This window comes from Esox lucius, chromosome 23, assembly GCF_011004845.1.
Source record: "Esox lucius isolate fEsoLuc1 chromosome 23, fEsoLuc1.pri, whole genome shotgun sequence".
Lineage (NCBI taxonomy): Eukaryota > Metazoa > Chordata > Actinopteri > Esociformes > Esocidae > Esox > Esox lucius.
Genome location: NC_047591.1, coordinates 20,275,258 through 20,291,951, shown reverse-complemented (window position 1 = coordinate 20,291,951; position 16,694 = coordinate 20,275,258). Strand labels below are relative to the sequence as shown.

General features: G+C 41.0%; 2 protein-coding genes across 5 annotated transcripts; both read right to left on the bottom strand.

Moving 5' to 3' along the window:
* Positions 1 to 538: 538 nt before the first annotated feature.
* Positions 539 to 4,446, bottom strand: emc7 (ER membrane protein complex subunit 7). Of its 2 annotated transcripts, XM_010894195.5 has the most exons (6): positions 4,074 to 4,446; positions 3,530 to 3,649; positions 2,797 to 2,935; positions 1,562 to 1,642; positions 1,174 to 1,325; positions 539 to 1,030 (listed from the first exon to the last, which is right to left on the bottom strand). In XM_010894195.5, the coding sequence occupies exons 1-6, from the start codon at positions 4,307 to 4,309 to the stop codon at positions 997 to 999; spliced, it is 762 nt and encodes a 253-aa protein (XP_010892497.1). In that variant the 5' UTR covers positions 4,310 to 4,446; the 3' UTR covers positions 539 to 996. The 2 variants fall into 2 exon arrangements, with proteins under 2 accessions (XP_010892497.1, XP_012995678.1); XM_013140224.4 differs by having other exon boundaries at positions 539 to 1,325.
* A 904-nt stretch (positions 4,447 to 5,350) lies between these two features.
* Positions 5,351 to 10,392, bottom strand: katnbl1 (katanin p80 subunit B-like 1). Of its 3 annotated transcripts, none has more exons than XM_010894197.3 (10): positions 10,211 to 10,392; positions 8,667 to 8,797; positions 8,302 to 8,339; positions 7,565 to 7,862; positions 7,240 to 7,355; positions 7,090 to 7,140; positions 6,897 to 6,986; positions 6,561 to 6,665; positions 6,175 to 6,268; positions 5,351 to 5,989 (listed from the first exon to the last, which is right to left on the bottom strand). In XM_010894197.3, the coding sequence occupies exons 2-10, from the start codon at positions 8,784 to 8,786 to the stop codon at positions 5,957 to 5,959; spliced, it is 945 nt and encodes a 314-aa protein (XP_010892499.2). In that variant the 5' UTR covers positions 8,787 to 8,797; positions 10,211 to 10,392; the 3' UTR covers positions 5,351 to 5,956. The 3 variants fall into 3 exon arrangements, with proteins under 3 accessions (XP_010892499.2, XP_010892498.2, XP_019898188.2); XM_010894196.3 differs by having other exon boundaries at positions 10,230 to 10,392; XM_020042629.3 differs by lacking the exon at positions 10,211 to 10,392 and adding an exon at positions 9,421 to 9,559.
* Positions 10,393 to 16,694: the final 6,302 nt, after the last annotated feature.

The following is a 16,694-nucleotide window of genomic DNA, read 5'->3' as shown; positions in this document are numbered from 1 at the left end:
TGCTGTTGTCACGAAGAAAAACGGAAAACCCACCCAGGGTGCGCATAGCAATCTGAGGTGACTCCCGAGCTACGTTCCAAATGGCATCCTACGCCCTACATCGAGGACTCTTGACCTGGAGCCATACATGACCAAGCTGGTCAAATGTAGTGCACTAGATGGGGAATAGGGTATAATTCAGGAAGGTCTATTATCTCTCCAGTGGTTCTGTTAATTGGGTCATTCATCACTGGTTGTCTTGTCAGCAACCCGGAGAGTATGTTTTACATTGAGGCCATTTATCATACAACATTTTTTATATTGATTTAGAATTTTCTTCTGCTTCCAATTTATTTATAAAACGGCCAGCGCAACTGGGGGACGTTCTCCAGAGACGTAGAAAGTGTGTGACAATGTCAATCTCTCAATAGGGCAGTCCTTGCATCTTCTTTCTGACCACGCAATAATCTGTCCACCTTTTACAAACAATGAAAGAAACCTGTAAATGTAAAATAAATGTAACCATCTGTATAATCCAAATAATGTGACTTGGCAGGTGTACCATCTACAATTTTATTTACCTTGGTATTTAAATAAGTACTTTTTTTCTTAATAATTAAAATTGAATCCATTTTACAGTCCATTCACAGTCGTATTACTCAACAAAAAAAAAAGAGAGAAAAAAAAAAAAGAAGAAAATCTCTGAATATTGATATAAGCTCTCATTCAAGTAGTGGAAGAATTAGAATTGACATATGATTCTGAAATGCAGCAGCAGTAAATATGATACACCAAAGGAATAGCGACAGTAAATGTTATATTATACTATCTATCAAAGGAGATCGAGGCTGATCAATGGAGAGCTGAACGGGCGAAGCAGGCATGACAGAGTCACTCACAGGTACAACGCAAAACATTAAATGAGGAGTAAAATCTTCCTTTCTTGTCGAGTTGAAGGGTTTTAACAGGGCAGTGCAGAAAAAAACGAAACAACTTCAAGCCTTCTCATGTCCTCGGTCATTCCACTTGCGTCAGACGTCCAGACTTGTATCTTAAACAAGAAAGAAAAGCCTCCTCTCAAAAACAACTGTACAACAGGCGAATGAAAAAGCTCTTTAAAAACTGTATTATTATTCTTATTATTTCCATGGCCTGACCAACTACAGCGCTCCTTCAGGCAGACTCTGCTACTACCTCCTCTTGACCGCGGGCCGACCGCTAGTCTTACTGGCTCCAACAGCCCGATTGCTGGAGCCCTTGGATCCGGAGAACAGCTTCGTCATAAACTCAGACACGTCAGGTAGCTCGGGGTTGGGGTTTAGCATGTTCATGGACTGCTCCATTTCCTGGGAACATAGGATCAGTTAGAATCCAACTGGTGTAAGTAAGACATCCTTCATCACATACACATAAGGCATGTTTCCCAAACTCTACAGTACCAGGCTATGTACTTGTTATTGTGTAAAGACAATGAGCAGAGGAACTGTAGCTTAAGAACAAAAGATATCCACCCGCCGAAATTCCACGGATTAACGGCGACGTCAGAGGCTACTTTAGAGAAATGTCAGGTTTTGTCGTTTACCTTCCTCATCTCAGGGTCATTGGTGTTGACAACCTTAGGCAGCAGGACGATAATCAGTAGGGGAAGAACCATCATCATGACCTAAGGACAAAGACACGTGTTAAAGGGATGGGGTAAAGCCAAAGGGTTGAACATCCCTTTAAAGGTGCCACCTATTGTCGGTTTAGGATATTGGCTAGACTCTAGGTCTGATCATTTACTACTCAGTGGTATAGAAAGTCATGCAAATGCAAAAAAAAAAAAAAAAATGCAAAAAGGCCCGATTCAAATGAGTGGTTAGGGTGGGGCGTGTGCTGGAAAACTGTTGCGATAGCATCGGGTTTATGGATGAGAGAGTTGAGAAACTGCAATACGGTAATACTACACTACAGCCGCTATAGGGCTGTCCTCGGCGACAAAGCTGCGGCAAGACTGGATTTTCTCTTGGATAAAAACTAATAATGAAAAACATACTTTTGAAACATAGTATGAGGTATAGCTTGGAAAATACACTTGTGTGACGACATCGGGCCATATTCCACCAACATTACGTCGGTCCATCAAGAAATCAAGTACGCTTTGTGTTTTGTTCCACTCGACTTCCTTAATTCCTAGGATTGCATTGCTGGTGTCAGAGGCAGTAGAAAAACACCATCAACCCAGAGACGCCCCCCCTGCCCAGTTCTGTTTGGCTCTGGGGCACTCCGGCCTGCTTTCTGTCCCAGCCCTTCTGCTGGTCAGGCCGAGCGGGTGGGGAGAGTAGGAAGTGAATCATCTGCTTAGTGTCTCATGTTGCTGCCCCGAACCAGAAAACAACGGTCAGTTAGGCGTCATGCTCGTGGGTAATTCTCAGCAACGTAAGCGCGATAAATAAACCAGAGTGGTATAACAAAGATGTGGCTTTGTTTTTTTTTTTGTGGCAATATTCATTATGTCTTTCAAAAGGCAAAACAATTATTAAAATATGAAACTAGGCTGGTAGAGTGGAGGACAGTGCACACAGGCTTCATAGGCTTTGACCATTGGGTACGGCCAACATCTTATTAATGCTCAGACTTCATTTCATTCTTTCCCCCTTCAGTTTTTGCCGTTGCACAAATGTCAAGTGTGTGTCAACAATCTCTTCCCCAAAAAACAATAGTCTCAAATTTCATTAAAATCCCATAATTGTAAAGAAACACTCAAACCCAAGGGGCTAGGTTTGTTCGCAAGACAAAGCAAACGCCATTGTATGCATCATTAGCGTCCGTTCTCACCATGGGATTCATGAGGAAGTCGGTCCAACCCCAGGTCTCTCTCTTCATGAAGTAGGTATGTGGCCCAGAGGACCTCAACTGCAGCGGGTAAGGCTGACGGATTACCTCGGATGTCTTGATGAAGTTCACAAGACGGGCCCTGTGAAGTAAACCCCAGCATTAGAAAACTTGTCTCCTCCTCTCCAGGACACAGGATGTGACAATTCAACGTTGAGAAACTTTAAGCAGAAGGTCGACTGCAAAAGAAATGTGAGGAACACCATAGTTCCTCTAACCCAAGACAAGCTGACATTTTTCTACCCACCAATTACGCCCCCCATGATATTTAATCCGTTGTTACAACCCTGTCCAATCTCAGCAGCTCCCAATACATGTCCCAACTATGTCATGTCGCTTGTCATCACACTGCTCACCCAACCAGGAGATCAGACGAAGGCCAATGTTTGTCACGGAGCGTTTCCAGGGTTGTCTCCCTACCTCAGGCAGCAATGATGCAGATTGCTCAATGCATGTTCTGTTTGTCTTCCTTAAAGGTGCAGTCTTGGACTTTTGGCCAATAAAACTTTTACTAGATGTGTAATATGTTGTGTATATATTCATAATCCATGAGGAGAATCACCATCATAGTTCAAATAGCAATGATATTTGAAGTTTGACATCAGCACATACATCACCCAGCAAGCTATTTTCATGGACCCTACAACAGCCTGAACAAAACAACCACCAACTGTACCTCATTTTCCCCTTTGATGTGATGTCTACGCGGACTGCTTCAAATTTGTATGCTGGTGAGACCACTTCCACAACGTAGGATCCTGAGGGAACGTCATTGACCGTGAAGCTTCCATCAGTTCTACAGAGAGAAATTATAAGTTAGTTTGAATATCCAGTTAGCAACCAGCATGTCTAACGTCTCACGTCTCTGTGGAACGTAACCGATAGAAACACTGGACAGTACACGTACAGTAAGTCTCAAGATCTAATTCGTTTGAAATCAACAGCTTCGTTAGCGTCTAAATAGCAACTAAGAGACATCCGTCATCAACAAAATTTTCTCGTATTGTCATCGAAACTTGCTTCTCAGTCAATCACCAGAAAATAGATGATCCCTTAGACCGTAGATGAACAGGAATGATGACACAGTTAGCTGTCAAGTGAAAGGTAAGCTAATTCAGCAATGCTAGTAGCAGCATATAAAACAGACAGGGCCCGTTGCCGTTAGCTCTACTAGCTAACACGGCTGTACTTGTGATTTTCACTGTTTTAGTCAGTCTCACCTCAAAAAGCCTATATACTCCTCTCCATCGACCATAATTCGAGCTGACGAAATCCAGTCTTGTGTTTTCACCCCAGGCACAATTGCGCGACCCTCAATTTTAAAACGATCCCCATTTGGTTGAGCAGATCCACTCATACCGATAGGCCCCGAATCCATATCACTGAAACAGCATCCTAAAACAAACATAACTTGTAGCAAAATACATGATTCTGAAAGTCTGCTCTGCAGTAACATAATTTCTTGCAGTATTTCGGTCAGTTTTCTATTCGTAAATAACTATTACAGTCACTAAAATCATGTAGCAGACGAGCTATGTTTTGCATCAGCTGTCTCTACCGTCGGGAAATGGTGACGTAACGCACATACAAAAAAAACTTTATTGATACACACTGGGACATACGCACGACCAACCAAACAGTATTAGACATAAACGAGGTCGTTCGTTTTGCCTAATAATCACAGCCAGTCTCCCATTCAGCGCTTGACATGAACTTTTTGGCTCACCGGCCACTGTGGCTAGAGGTTTTCCAAAGTTACTAGCCACTCTGCATTTTCACTAGCCACCATATATATATAATGGCTTGTGAAAATAAGGCATAGATGGTACCCCAACCCTCGCACTCCACCGGACTCCCCTGTGAAATACTTTGTATAATATGTGGCAACACTTGTAAAAGACAACTATTAAATCTGCCCATGTCCACTTGAGCAGCTAATGCACGCTGCAATATCCTCCCTAACATCAACCAAAAAATATATATGCAATACATTTATTCTTAACATAGTCCTATTAGCATGTTATTTAAAATGAAAAAAACTATATAAATAATAGTAGTCGGTATTATTGTTTTCTATTTTCGTTGTTATCCTATAGTCTTGTTTATATACTTGCATAAAAACGAAACAGATCTGTTTATATTACAGCCATTTTTTCCACTATTCTTGCCTTGACGCCCCATCGTTAATCTCCCCCTCTCTCGACTTCCTTCAGCTGAACTAGACTGCTGCTGTCCCAAGTCTTCTCGTATATATATATATATATATATATTCGTAGTGACTTATATAGTTTCAGTGCATTTTCTTATTTAATTGCAAGCTTGTAAAATGTAATGTCGCATTTACCCCTACATAGGCATTCGTTGTTTCTCTTACAGTCGCTGCTTTTTTTTTTCAAGTGCGGTGAGTGCTTATAGTAATCCTTTCAGAAAATATTTGTCATATGCATTTTTTATATTGACTCACACAGCCTACTGCAAAAAAAAATCCTACACTGCAGATTTTTGAAATTTTATTTTCAAGTTGATTAAAAGAATCACTGTATTTACACTTTTACAGTCAAACATCATTTATGAACAGGCAAAAACAACCCCCGAAAAACAAAATGAGCGCTCATAACTTAAGACTTGCATGAGTTTCAAGTTCTTGATTCAGGACATGAGTGGAAGAAATTAGAAATGAAAGAAGGGGCACTCTGCCGCGATCTGTGCCGTTTGCGCACCAAGTGCTGCAGTTGGTGAGGAAAAGCGTGGCACTCCACAGGGCAGCCCGCTCGCGGAGTGAGTGTCAAGTCAAATGTAGTGCAGGACCCAGGGGACCAGGTGCGTCTCACACCCATGCTCACGGAGGGCGAGCAAAGCACCGCCCCCTACGCAAGACCTAGATCCACTTCAATGTGAAGCAGCCATTCCTGGTTTTTGCAGGATGAAGGGATTCTTTGTCCCACCTTCTTGTTAGTGTCTCTCCAGTTCCCATTGAGTGGGGGAGTTGGGTGAATTGCTCAGTTCATCAATCCCCAGAAATGTTTTTTCGTTGAGGTATGGTTCAAACACAGCTCTGTCCAGTGGCAGTGGTCGTGTCCTCAGTGCTGGGTTGACAGATTGGTCAGCGCAGTTGTGTCAAGTAGGACTCAATGGCCTGTTGAGAAAGGGACGAGGCAGAAAGGGGAGAAATTCACTTATCAAACGTCAATGTGAAATACAGATCACAACTCAACAGCATCGAAGAAATAAGTAAAAAGTACGAGTTTGCAGCTTGAAAAGGCTATCAGTAAATCCATTAGAAATGAATCAATAACATTAAGGGCACCAATGACACCTTACTTTTGCCATCTCTCCTGTAGTCCCGGGAACCAAACTTAACCTGGGTCCTTCCTCCCACATCTCCTTTAGCTGCTGCTTCATGACCTGGAGGTTCCTGGATGAATGGATAAAAAAAAAAATCTCACCCATTTTTAGCCCAACTAAAATGTTGATTACAGCATCCAAATGATCTATACCCGCAACATGCGGACTAATTTCACAGTTTCAGCAGTTACTCAGGAGTGTTCTGCAGGTCACATAACTTCTGCTTAGATGACAAACCACTAAACAGTCTAGGGCATCATTGTGCCATCCTAACTCGCTATGAAATATCTACAAACCAATAGGATAATCTCCTCACAGCACTGGTCATGCGGTGGCGCATTCCTTAATATCCGTTAACCTACTTGTCCTCCGAGCTTCTGTCCCGCAGGCTCTTGCCGTTTGTAGAGAGTTCTGGCCACCATTTCTTAATGACGGACTGAACCCAGTGTAAACCTATAATCAAGTGTCTGGATGAACAAGCAAAAAAGACAAACAGGAGTATTGGTTAAAACCGCTGTGAACCATGTTGGTTTTAGCAGCAGCACAGTGCAGTAACCATGTGACTACAACCGCATGGGAAATTAAGCATCATGCTTCAATGATCTAAGTTGTCAAGGAAATTGGCAAACTAATCTTGTTATTTATAGCATCTCTGGCATTTTGCTGAGTCTAAGGTTAGGTTCCAGAGTGGAACTCACTCTTCATATTTACTGGTGATGATCAATTTCACTTGTGGAAGGAGGTCTACACAACAGCCCAATGAAATACACGGAGCTTCGTCTTGAAGACTACGGGAAAAAAAATAAAAAAAGAGGTCAAAATTAACCAGTCACAAGCTGACTGATCACAGCAATACATAACGTTGAATTCTACAATGTCGCCCACACTCACTTCTTCGTTATAACAGGTAGGCAGTCAAGAAGCACACCAATGTCTTGAATTCTGTGGAGCAGAGGAAGTGTTTTTTTTTTTTTTTAACGTGGCAAACAACCATACGTTGTATTTGAAGGTCCATGAAAACAGACAGTTTATCATTATTACCTGATTAAGTATGCCACTAGTTCGCTAGCATTTCTTCGCCATAGTGTCAAAGCTACATTAAGCCTGAGATTCCTTCCAAAAAGCACATCTGTCATTGCATCATGGTCCTTTGATAGCTGTTCGAGAGACATGCAAACAAGACGGAGGGTGTGGGTTAAACAAACATGTCTACAAAACCGAACAGACAACGTACATTGCATCCAGAATCACACTACGAGCTCACGCCTTTCCCAGCCCCACAAACCTAGGAAGCAAAACACGGGGCAATGGACAAAGGGGATAATGGCTAGATTCGGAGATGAAGGGGACAGCAGCAGTCGCTCACCTCAGTGAAGTAATCACTATATTTGTTTCCCTGGCCTGCCATTTTGGAGCCTGCATCTGTGGTGGTGTTCACGGGGAACCCGTAGTTGTCATTGTAGTGTATGGCCTGCACTTCCTCTTGGCAGGTCAGCTCATTCTCCTTGTTGGCCATGTCACAGACAGCCCGGCCTGCGGGGGGCGCCGCGTGGCGCACGCCGGAGCTCACCACCACGCTGACACGCGACGACGACTTCCTCTTGTAGCATACAGACACTCGTTTCGCTTTGCCGGAATGGTGTGCACCGCGACTCACTGGGAATCTGCAGAGGGAAGAGGCGGGTGAGAGGGACAGCAGGACGGCTCGATACAGGCTCCAGTTTGGTGGGAGACAACAAACACGGTGATGGTCGGGGATGGGGGCAATCCTGTTCCATTCAGGAAGTAAACAAACACTTCGGAATGGGAATGTGGTTTACTTTCTGGCCCTAACCCTAGCCGCAGTGATTGGAAAAGACGGAAAGGTGTTCAGATGGCTTGACGTCTCCCAGTGACTAAGCGGATGTGACTGCAGTGCTAAAAGATCAGTGGTCCTAAACGTTAGAAATCTCAACTGTCTCCCTCTGGTCAGGCAATGTTTTAGACCTGGGACACCAGGTGATTGGAATCAGCTATCAGGTCATACAGAAAACCTTGGGTCCCCAAACTAGAGTTGAGAACCACTGTATTTGATCCACACAGTCACAGATGGGAAAAACTCACCTCTCTTTATCTATTTCTTCCTTATTTAAAAAATCCACCTAAAACAAAAGGATAATTGATAAACACTCGTACAGTTTCCTTTACAGGGATACATGTTTGATTGAAGTAGTTAGTAAACACTTCCTGGTTCATATTCAAACAGAATCACTGCATGATACGATTCACAATTCCGAAAGTGTGCATTTGCAAGCTAGATTAAAAAACGCTTACATTAATTTAAAGCTAGATTAAAGAATGCTCACATCAATCTAAAGCTTTTATTTAAAACAGAGATATGTTGCAAATGCACACTGTGAAAAAAGCATGGTGAATTAGGAGGCAATTTGGTATCAAGACGAACACTTCCCTCGCTGACATCCACTCACCTCCTTCATGTTCTTGTCAGCTGCAGAGTGCATGCTGATCTGATGGAGGAATCCATTTGGTTTTTCCTGGTTGAGCTTGTGGAATTCTCTGCCTTGCCCATAATGACTTCCAGAGGCCATAGTAAGAGACACTGTTGAAGAAATATAAAAACATACAATAGTGTAAAAATAGAAAGAAAAAAAGGCATACATTCATGAAGTTCCGGTTTCTGTAATGCAATGTTAAGCCAACCTATATAAGCCAACTTTCCAAAACAACCCCCACTTATATAATGAAGTAGAAAACTACACAGAATAACAAAATGTGTCACAGAGCTAAAATCGCTGTAATAACGTGTATGGTGCTTGTACTTTTTTGTTGTTGTAGAGGTTTATGACCTGTGCATATACCGCCTTATATTATCTACATGCTTTGTTTAGAGAATGAGTGCTCTTTTAAATACTATGACTCAACTAGTTGCAGGGGGACAAGTTGGTCTCAATTCAAATTGAGGATTACACCGTGCTGCGATGGTCGTTGTGCTTATAACAGGCTTAACTGGGATTGTAAACAAGTGACTGTCAACAATGCACTGAAGGTAGCTAACTAGCTAGCAGGTTAACAACAAAGAGGAGTGGCTATTTATGCTGGCCAGACATAATCTACAATACTGTACCAGCTAATTTACGACACGCAACTGTACTTAGAAAGAAACACATTAATTAAAGTTAACACGTCAGAAGCAAAGCAGTAAATATTATTACACGATCTTACCTAACTATAATGATGTCCAAAATTGCTATCTAAGTAGACATAGCTAACTACAGTAACCTTGCCTGTCCAGCAGAAGCGTACGCAGCAATATCCGCTACCGCACAACAACAGAATAGCACACTTGCTAATCAGCTAGTTGGCCAGCTAGTTTGGTAGCTACAAAAGCTAATTCCACCAGTAGCCAAGTTCTAGAAAAGCCAATACAGTGAAGGAAATTATTTCAGTGTGAAGTTTTAACCATCTAAACATGACACTAGTAGCACTGTTACGTTGCTAGATAAAATTACGAACTTGTAATGTAATCGCAGTGGCAATCCAATGTTCTCATATCTGACGCGTTAGCTAGCTAATTAGGCTAAGGCTAGACAGCTACGTAGGCTAAGGCTAGATAGCTAGCTGACAAATATTAACGAGATCTTGGCTGAAAACGCATGTCTAATGGTCCCATTCAGCTGGCCAAATCCCGGAAAGATCTGAGGTAACTATAGCATAAAGGCCAGATTTAGCGTACTGTCAGAGCTGACCAACTCAAACCCCACAATACAATGTCAAAGCGTACTGTTACTGTACAGTAACCATTGAAAATGGCCTAAAGTCAGCTAAAAATATGTCTACAATGTTGCAATTGCTTATTGACTTACTATCTAAAACTAGTTAGCCCAAAGGGTGGGTGTTTAGTCAGCCAGCTGCCTAATGCGACTTGCTAGCCAGCTAGCTAGCTAACTCAATTTTCAGAAAACATTTTACCATATGGCTATTAGCTACAGATGCAGAAAGTTGATTTAACTACCAATGTAATAATTACCAACCGTCACATTTTGCGAATGTACTTGACTGTCATCTGAAATGTTGCTATGTCCACTTCCACTATTAAGAAAAGAGCTGTAAACAAATATAAACTTTACCAAAAAAAATGTCTAGCTAGCTCTTTCTAGGTGAATTTACGTTCAGAACCATTCAAATGAATACACACTATGGACCTGCAAGGATTGTGGGATTGATATCGGCAGACATTTTGGGCGGTTTTTAGCGATATCTACTGACGAAAAGTAGAACTACACTTGTAATTTTTGTCCGGTCCTAGCCCGCCATCTAGTGTTTGATAAGCTACATAACGGGCATTTACACAAAATTTTGCGAAATAACGTTAGTTTAATATACGTGTATACATATATACGTATATTATAGAAAAAGAGCAGATGACAGTTCATTATAATTATAATTATGTTCAACTCAAAAATCAACATCAACTGTGTGGGCAACTGTTATAGCCACACTTTCTGCCCCAACAGGCATCCTATATGGGCCAGGTCAAAAGTAGTATATGCATATCCACAGAAACATTATATTGTCAGTAGACATCTGCTGGAATCACAGTTTCAGTGCCGTAGTGATAATGTCAAACATCAAAATGATGTGTAACATGATATGTTGTGCTGCTGTCTCCCACAGGTGAATGGAAGTAAATGGAGGGCAGTGGAAGTTTTGCCTGTGATAAACACAGTTTACAGTGATTACGTGCTACATTCATTAGCAAAAATGTGTTAGGCACATGCAGTCTCTGAATTGGCCAAAAGGAAGACAGAGACAATTAAATACTCCATAGGCTTTGCTGAACCACCATACAATTCCTCCATGTTTGATTGTGCAATAACAGTCTCTCTAGATTCTAGTGGTAAATGCACTGTGGTTGAGACAGAAAAATATTTTGTGAGACAGAAAAGTATTTTGAGACAGAAAAAAATACATTCATCTGTTGTTATGAATATAGCTTTTTTTTTTATACCGGTTTAAGTCCTTGATGTCTTGCGCCTGCCAAATTTGTGTCATTAGGGTTGTATTATTCTTGAAATGCTATGCTAGGATAATACAATGAATAAAACTCCAGTTATGCAAAACCACAATAACATCAATAGAGGCCTTCGCCTTGGTTCACTGAATGGCACGCTATTTTTTTTTTAGGAATTTTTAGTAGTGGTGAGGCAGGCCTTACTGAAATAGTAACATCTAATTTGATATGAATAAATAAAGAAATATGTTGGATTTTAGATCCAGCCACAGAAATCCGCTTGCAATTTTGACAAGCCCTGTAGGCTAAGAAGTAGCTGCCTTCTACTCTGATCTCTTCCTGGATGTTATACATAGCAACACAGAGGTCTCTTTCGGACTGAAATAGAACAAAAAACAAATAGTGATCCTGAAATGTATCCCAAAAAGAATCATGATAATTATATACAGTGGGGAGAACAAGAATTTGATACACTGCCGATTTTGGATGTTTTCCCACTTACAAAGCATGTAAAAGTCTGTAATGTTTATCATAGGTACACTTCACCTGTGAGTGACGGAATCTAAAACAAAAATCCAGAAAATCACATTGTATGATTTTAATTTGTAATTCATTTGCATTTTATTGCATGACATAAGTAGTTGATATATCACAAAAGTAGAACTTAATATTTGGTACAAAAATCTTTGTTTGCAATTACAGAGATCATATGTTTCCTGTAGTTCTTGACCAGGTTTTCACACACTGCAGCATGGATTTTGGCCAACTCCTCCATACAGACCTTCTCTAGATCCTTCAGGTTTCAGGGTTGTTGCTGGGCAATACGGACTTTCAGCTCCCTCCAAAGATTTTCTATTGGGTTCAGGTCTGGAGACTGACTAGGCCACTCCAGGACCTTGAGATGCTTCTTACGGAGCCACTCCTTAGTTGCCCTGGCTGTGTGTTTCGGGTCGTTGTCATATTGGAAGATGCAGCCACGACCCATCTTCAATGCACTGAGGGAAGGAGGTTGTTGGCCAATATCTCGCGATACATGGCCCCATCCATCCTCCCCTCAATACGGTGCAGTCGTCCTGTCCCCTTTGCAGAAAAGCATCCCCAAAGAATGATGTTTCCACCTCTTCTTGGGGTTGTACTCATCCTTCTTCCTCTAAACATGGCGACCTTCTCCCATTCCTCCTCTGGATCATCCAGATGGTCATTGGCAAACTTCAGACGGGCCTGGACATGCGCTGGCTTGAGCAGGGGGACCTTGCGTGCGCTGCAGGATTTTAATCCAAGACGGCGTAATGTGTTACTAATGATTTTCTTTGAGACTGTGGTCCCAGCTCTCTTCAGGTAATTGACCAGGTCCTTCTGTGTAGTTCTGGGCTAATCCCTCACCTTCCTCATGATCATTGATGCCCCACGTGGTGAGATCTTGCATGGAGCCCCAGACCGAAGGGAGACTGAAGATCATCTTGAACTTCTTCCATTTTCTAATAATTGCGCCAACAGTTGTTGCCTTCTCACCAAGCTGCTTACCTATTGTTCTGTAGCCCATCCCAGCCTTGTGCAGGTCTACAATTTTATCCCTGATGTCCTTACACAGGTAACGAGTTCAAACAGGTGCAGTTAATACAGGTAATGAGTGGAGAACAGGAGGGCTTCTTAAAGAAAAACTAACAGGTCTGTGAGACCCGTAAATCTTATTGGTTGGTAGGTGATCAAATACTTATGTCATGCAATAAAATGCAAATTAATTATTTAAAAATCATACAATGTGATATTCTGGATTTTTGTTTTATATTCCGTCTCTCACAGTTGAAGTGTACATATGATAAAAATGACAGACCTCTACATGCTTTGTAAGTAGGAAAACCTACAAAATCGGCAGTGTATCAAATACTTGTTCTCTCCACTGTATTTGGCATTTGCTAAATACCATTATCATTATTTACAGACAGCACATTTTAGCTTGGTTTTAGTTGTTTTTTTGCAACCTTAATGTGCTCATCTAATACCTTTACAATGAACTGGATGTCTGCAACTTACGAGTACAAAACAAATGGTCCCCTTCGAAGGTCACTTGCCTTTGAAGGGTCATGATGCTACTGAAAATGAAATAGCCCGCACCAGGTCACAACAGTCGACATTTGCTTTTGCTGAAACAATTTCTTAGATGTTTTCAAATTGGTTCTGCCATTGCCTGGCTCTGAAATTCTGCTCTCTGATTGGTTTTGCCATCACCTGGCTATTAGTTCCTGGTCTATGATTGATTCTGGCATTACCTGGCCCTGTAATGCTGCTCTTAATGGTTTTGAAGACATGTTCCAGCACGGACATCACCACTGAATGTATAAAACGTAATAAAATGTTTTGGAATTCCAAATTAATTGACTAATACCTCTTGATTAAAAGATTATGGTATGCATTTCTTATTTCATCAATTAACATAACCCAACATTTTACTTCAGCTTTAAACCCAACCACTATGAATAAGTGTGGTTTTGAGGACTGTCACATCGTTTTATTTTGCCTTGGCCAAGACAATATGACAGATCTGTTCCCACATTGTTGGCAAGAAAACGTGATTCAGCAACCTTGTGGTTCGTTTCTCAACGTTTCTAACTCATAGTCACAGGAAGATCTTTTGATCAGGGGTATCTGGCGGTTAAAAAAACGACGATGAGGGGCCATCGGCCGCAAATACGCATACCTGATGAAAGGCTGAATGGGGAGTGTGTGACGAGTGTGCTCATTGGGGTGTTACTACAGGACCCCGAGCACCCCTACTTCCCGTGGTTATGTCCTAACTGCAAGGCTACCTTTGACCTGTGTCATGCAGGTGATGGTCTGGTCCTTCCTGATGACTCAATTGCTCAATTAATTAATTAATCTGAAATGTAATTGTAGAGATGGCTTCAGTGGCACAGAACAGACATTCCTATGGGTGGCACCAATGGTTTTTGACACCCTCAGACTTTTTATGTAATGATTCGTTGCTAGCGGTTTTCTCGCCCATTCTGAAGGAACAACATGTAGGGAAAGTTTCTTAGTCCTAGAAAAGGCTTAATCTGAGTACACAAGACCGTTCTGTAGGAAACAACATGTTCCAGATTTACGCTAAAGTGGAACTAACAGGGACCATTTAGAAGCAAACAAAAACTAAGTACAAGAGCCTGTTTACAACTGCTCTTAGTGAGGGAGGTGTAACACTGGTCATGTCTCATTGATACTATCTACTATTTGTCTGAGTGTAATTGTCCTGTTATGTTCCATTTCTTATGGTGAACCACATCTAGAGTAACACTACCATTACAGTCATATTTAAAGACCTCTAATTTGTCACACAAAACGTTTGTTTGGATGGTTGAAAGTAAATCGGTTTAGCTTGCCTTGGTTTGCACATTCTGTTCTGTTCCGTTCAAGCCACTCTAATGACTTATTTCCCATTTCACATCAATCCATTTTTCAATGTCAGGCGTTCCTGATCAAACTGGAAACAGGATGTAAGCATACACTGCAATTTGTTTAGCTGTGAACGTGGATGAAGACATATTTCCATCAACTCTGTGAAGTACAGCACAAGAGAGGCTGGCCATTTGTATTATTCATCCTATGTCAACCATGAATTAGCATAAAGACGTTTTGGCAGTCCTACTCGTCGCAATAACTTCCAACTGATTCGGGAGAGTAGAAGATTGGGGCTTCCTCATGACCCTTAAACCATTGGCTCCTTCAAGTCTCAAACCTGCGTTTTGGAGCTCAGCTTGATTCAGTAAAAGACCCTGTTTGACTGCTACGCCACCTGGGGCCATTTACAGATGCTTAAAGACAGATTAGATAATTACTATGAAATTACTATGAAAGGAAAACCCATAATGATGTTTTATGTACAATATGTTTTTAAATCCAAACATGTTACATTTATACCAATATAAAGAGGACAATAACATGCAACTGAGATTATAATTATTGTTTGATTGTGATCATTTTAATAGGATAAACCATCACTAAAAAGTAAAATACTGAAGAGCTGAACAGGATAGGATGTTCATACATGCTCACATTGCAAAGCTATATTTGTCAAAAAACTGGTGATTGTTTTATGTAGCATAGAATGTCCTAAAACCTTTGGAAATGTACAGGGAAAAAAAATCCTCAAGCATGCTACAATTTGTCAATGTTACTTTAATGGAATAACCCATCATGTAACCATTCAAGAAAGAAATTCATGGAGGGAGAGGAAACCAAATGCAATCTTCCGTTTCCTCAAACTGTTCTCACCCTCTGTCTATAAACCGATTTTTTAAATGTAAAGATACTCATAAGGCTTATGAAATAACTGATTGTCTAAAACAAATTCTACCACCCACAGTGTCAAGTCCAGTTGAGTTCATTCTGTAAGAGGGTTAAGAGATTTAAATTTATGCACAGGAATGTCTAGGACAAAATTTCATCTACATGAGACTGAACTGCTTGTTACAGAGGCACTGGTCCCTAGTTTAGAAACAGGTTGAATAAGTTAGGAAGAATTCCACTGTTCTTTGCAGAGTTATTCAAGACAAAATTTGTGTCTCAAATGGCAACCTAATCCACATAGCACACTGCTTTTGTTCCAGAACTCAATGGGTACACTTGACACTGTAGGGAATAGAATACCGTTTGGGACATGAACTAAGACTGTTTGAGCAGGATGTGCTTATGCATAAGTGGAAAATAAGTGACATGCTTAAAAACAAACATTTCTCTGTGCTGTGTGAAGCCGAAGTTGGAACCATTGATGTTTTTCTGCAAGGGGGAGGTTATAACAGGCATGTGAAGTGTGTCATCTCAGCTTTATTTATGGTTTTAATTTTGCCCCACAACAGTTTTACAATTTCACTCAGCTGTTCATAAGCGGTCTGAAAGGACCAAGAACGGATCTGTGAAATCTGCAGACATTTAGCAGAAACACTGCTTCATTTAGAGGAATCTTGTGCCCGCCACTACCCACTCCTCCATGTTTTTATTTCAACCCATGTTTCTGACCTGTCTGAAACACTGATGTGGCCCACTGTTTATGGCAGTACTCGGAAACGCTAGAGTACAGCATTTTGCCATAAACACTGACAGAACCTCAACTGTAACCAGGAAATAATTCATCATGATGGTTCTTGTAGTCTTAGCTATATAACGGAGCTGACGGCTAGCTGAAGCATGTTTGCATCCCGGGGCTTACTGGCACATTCTTCTTTTATGTTTCTTTTCTGCTTTTATGTTTTTCAGCTCTGGTTTTGCAGATAAATTCATCTGACATTGACAGACAGCAGGTAAAAGATATACATATATCCTTATTTGACAGAATTGGGGATAAAACATTAATGTGTTTACAGAATATTTGGGTTCATATTAATATGTACATCAGAATTGGGGGAAACATTTATATTTTCAACAGATTTACATGTAAAACATATTGATACTTGATATTCAACAGAATAAAGATAGACCAAAGTGATATATT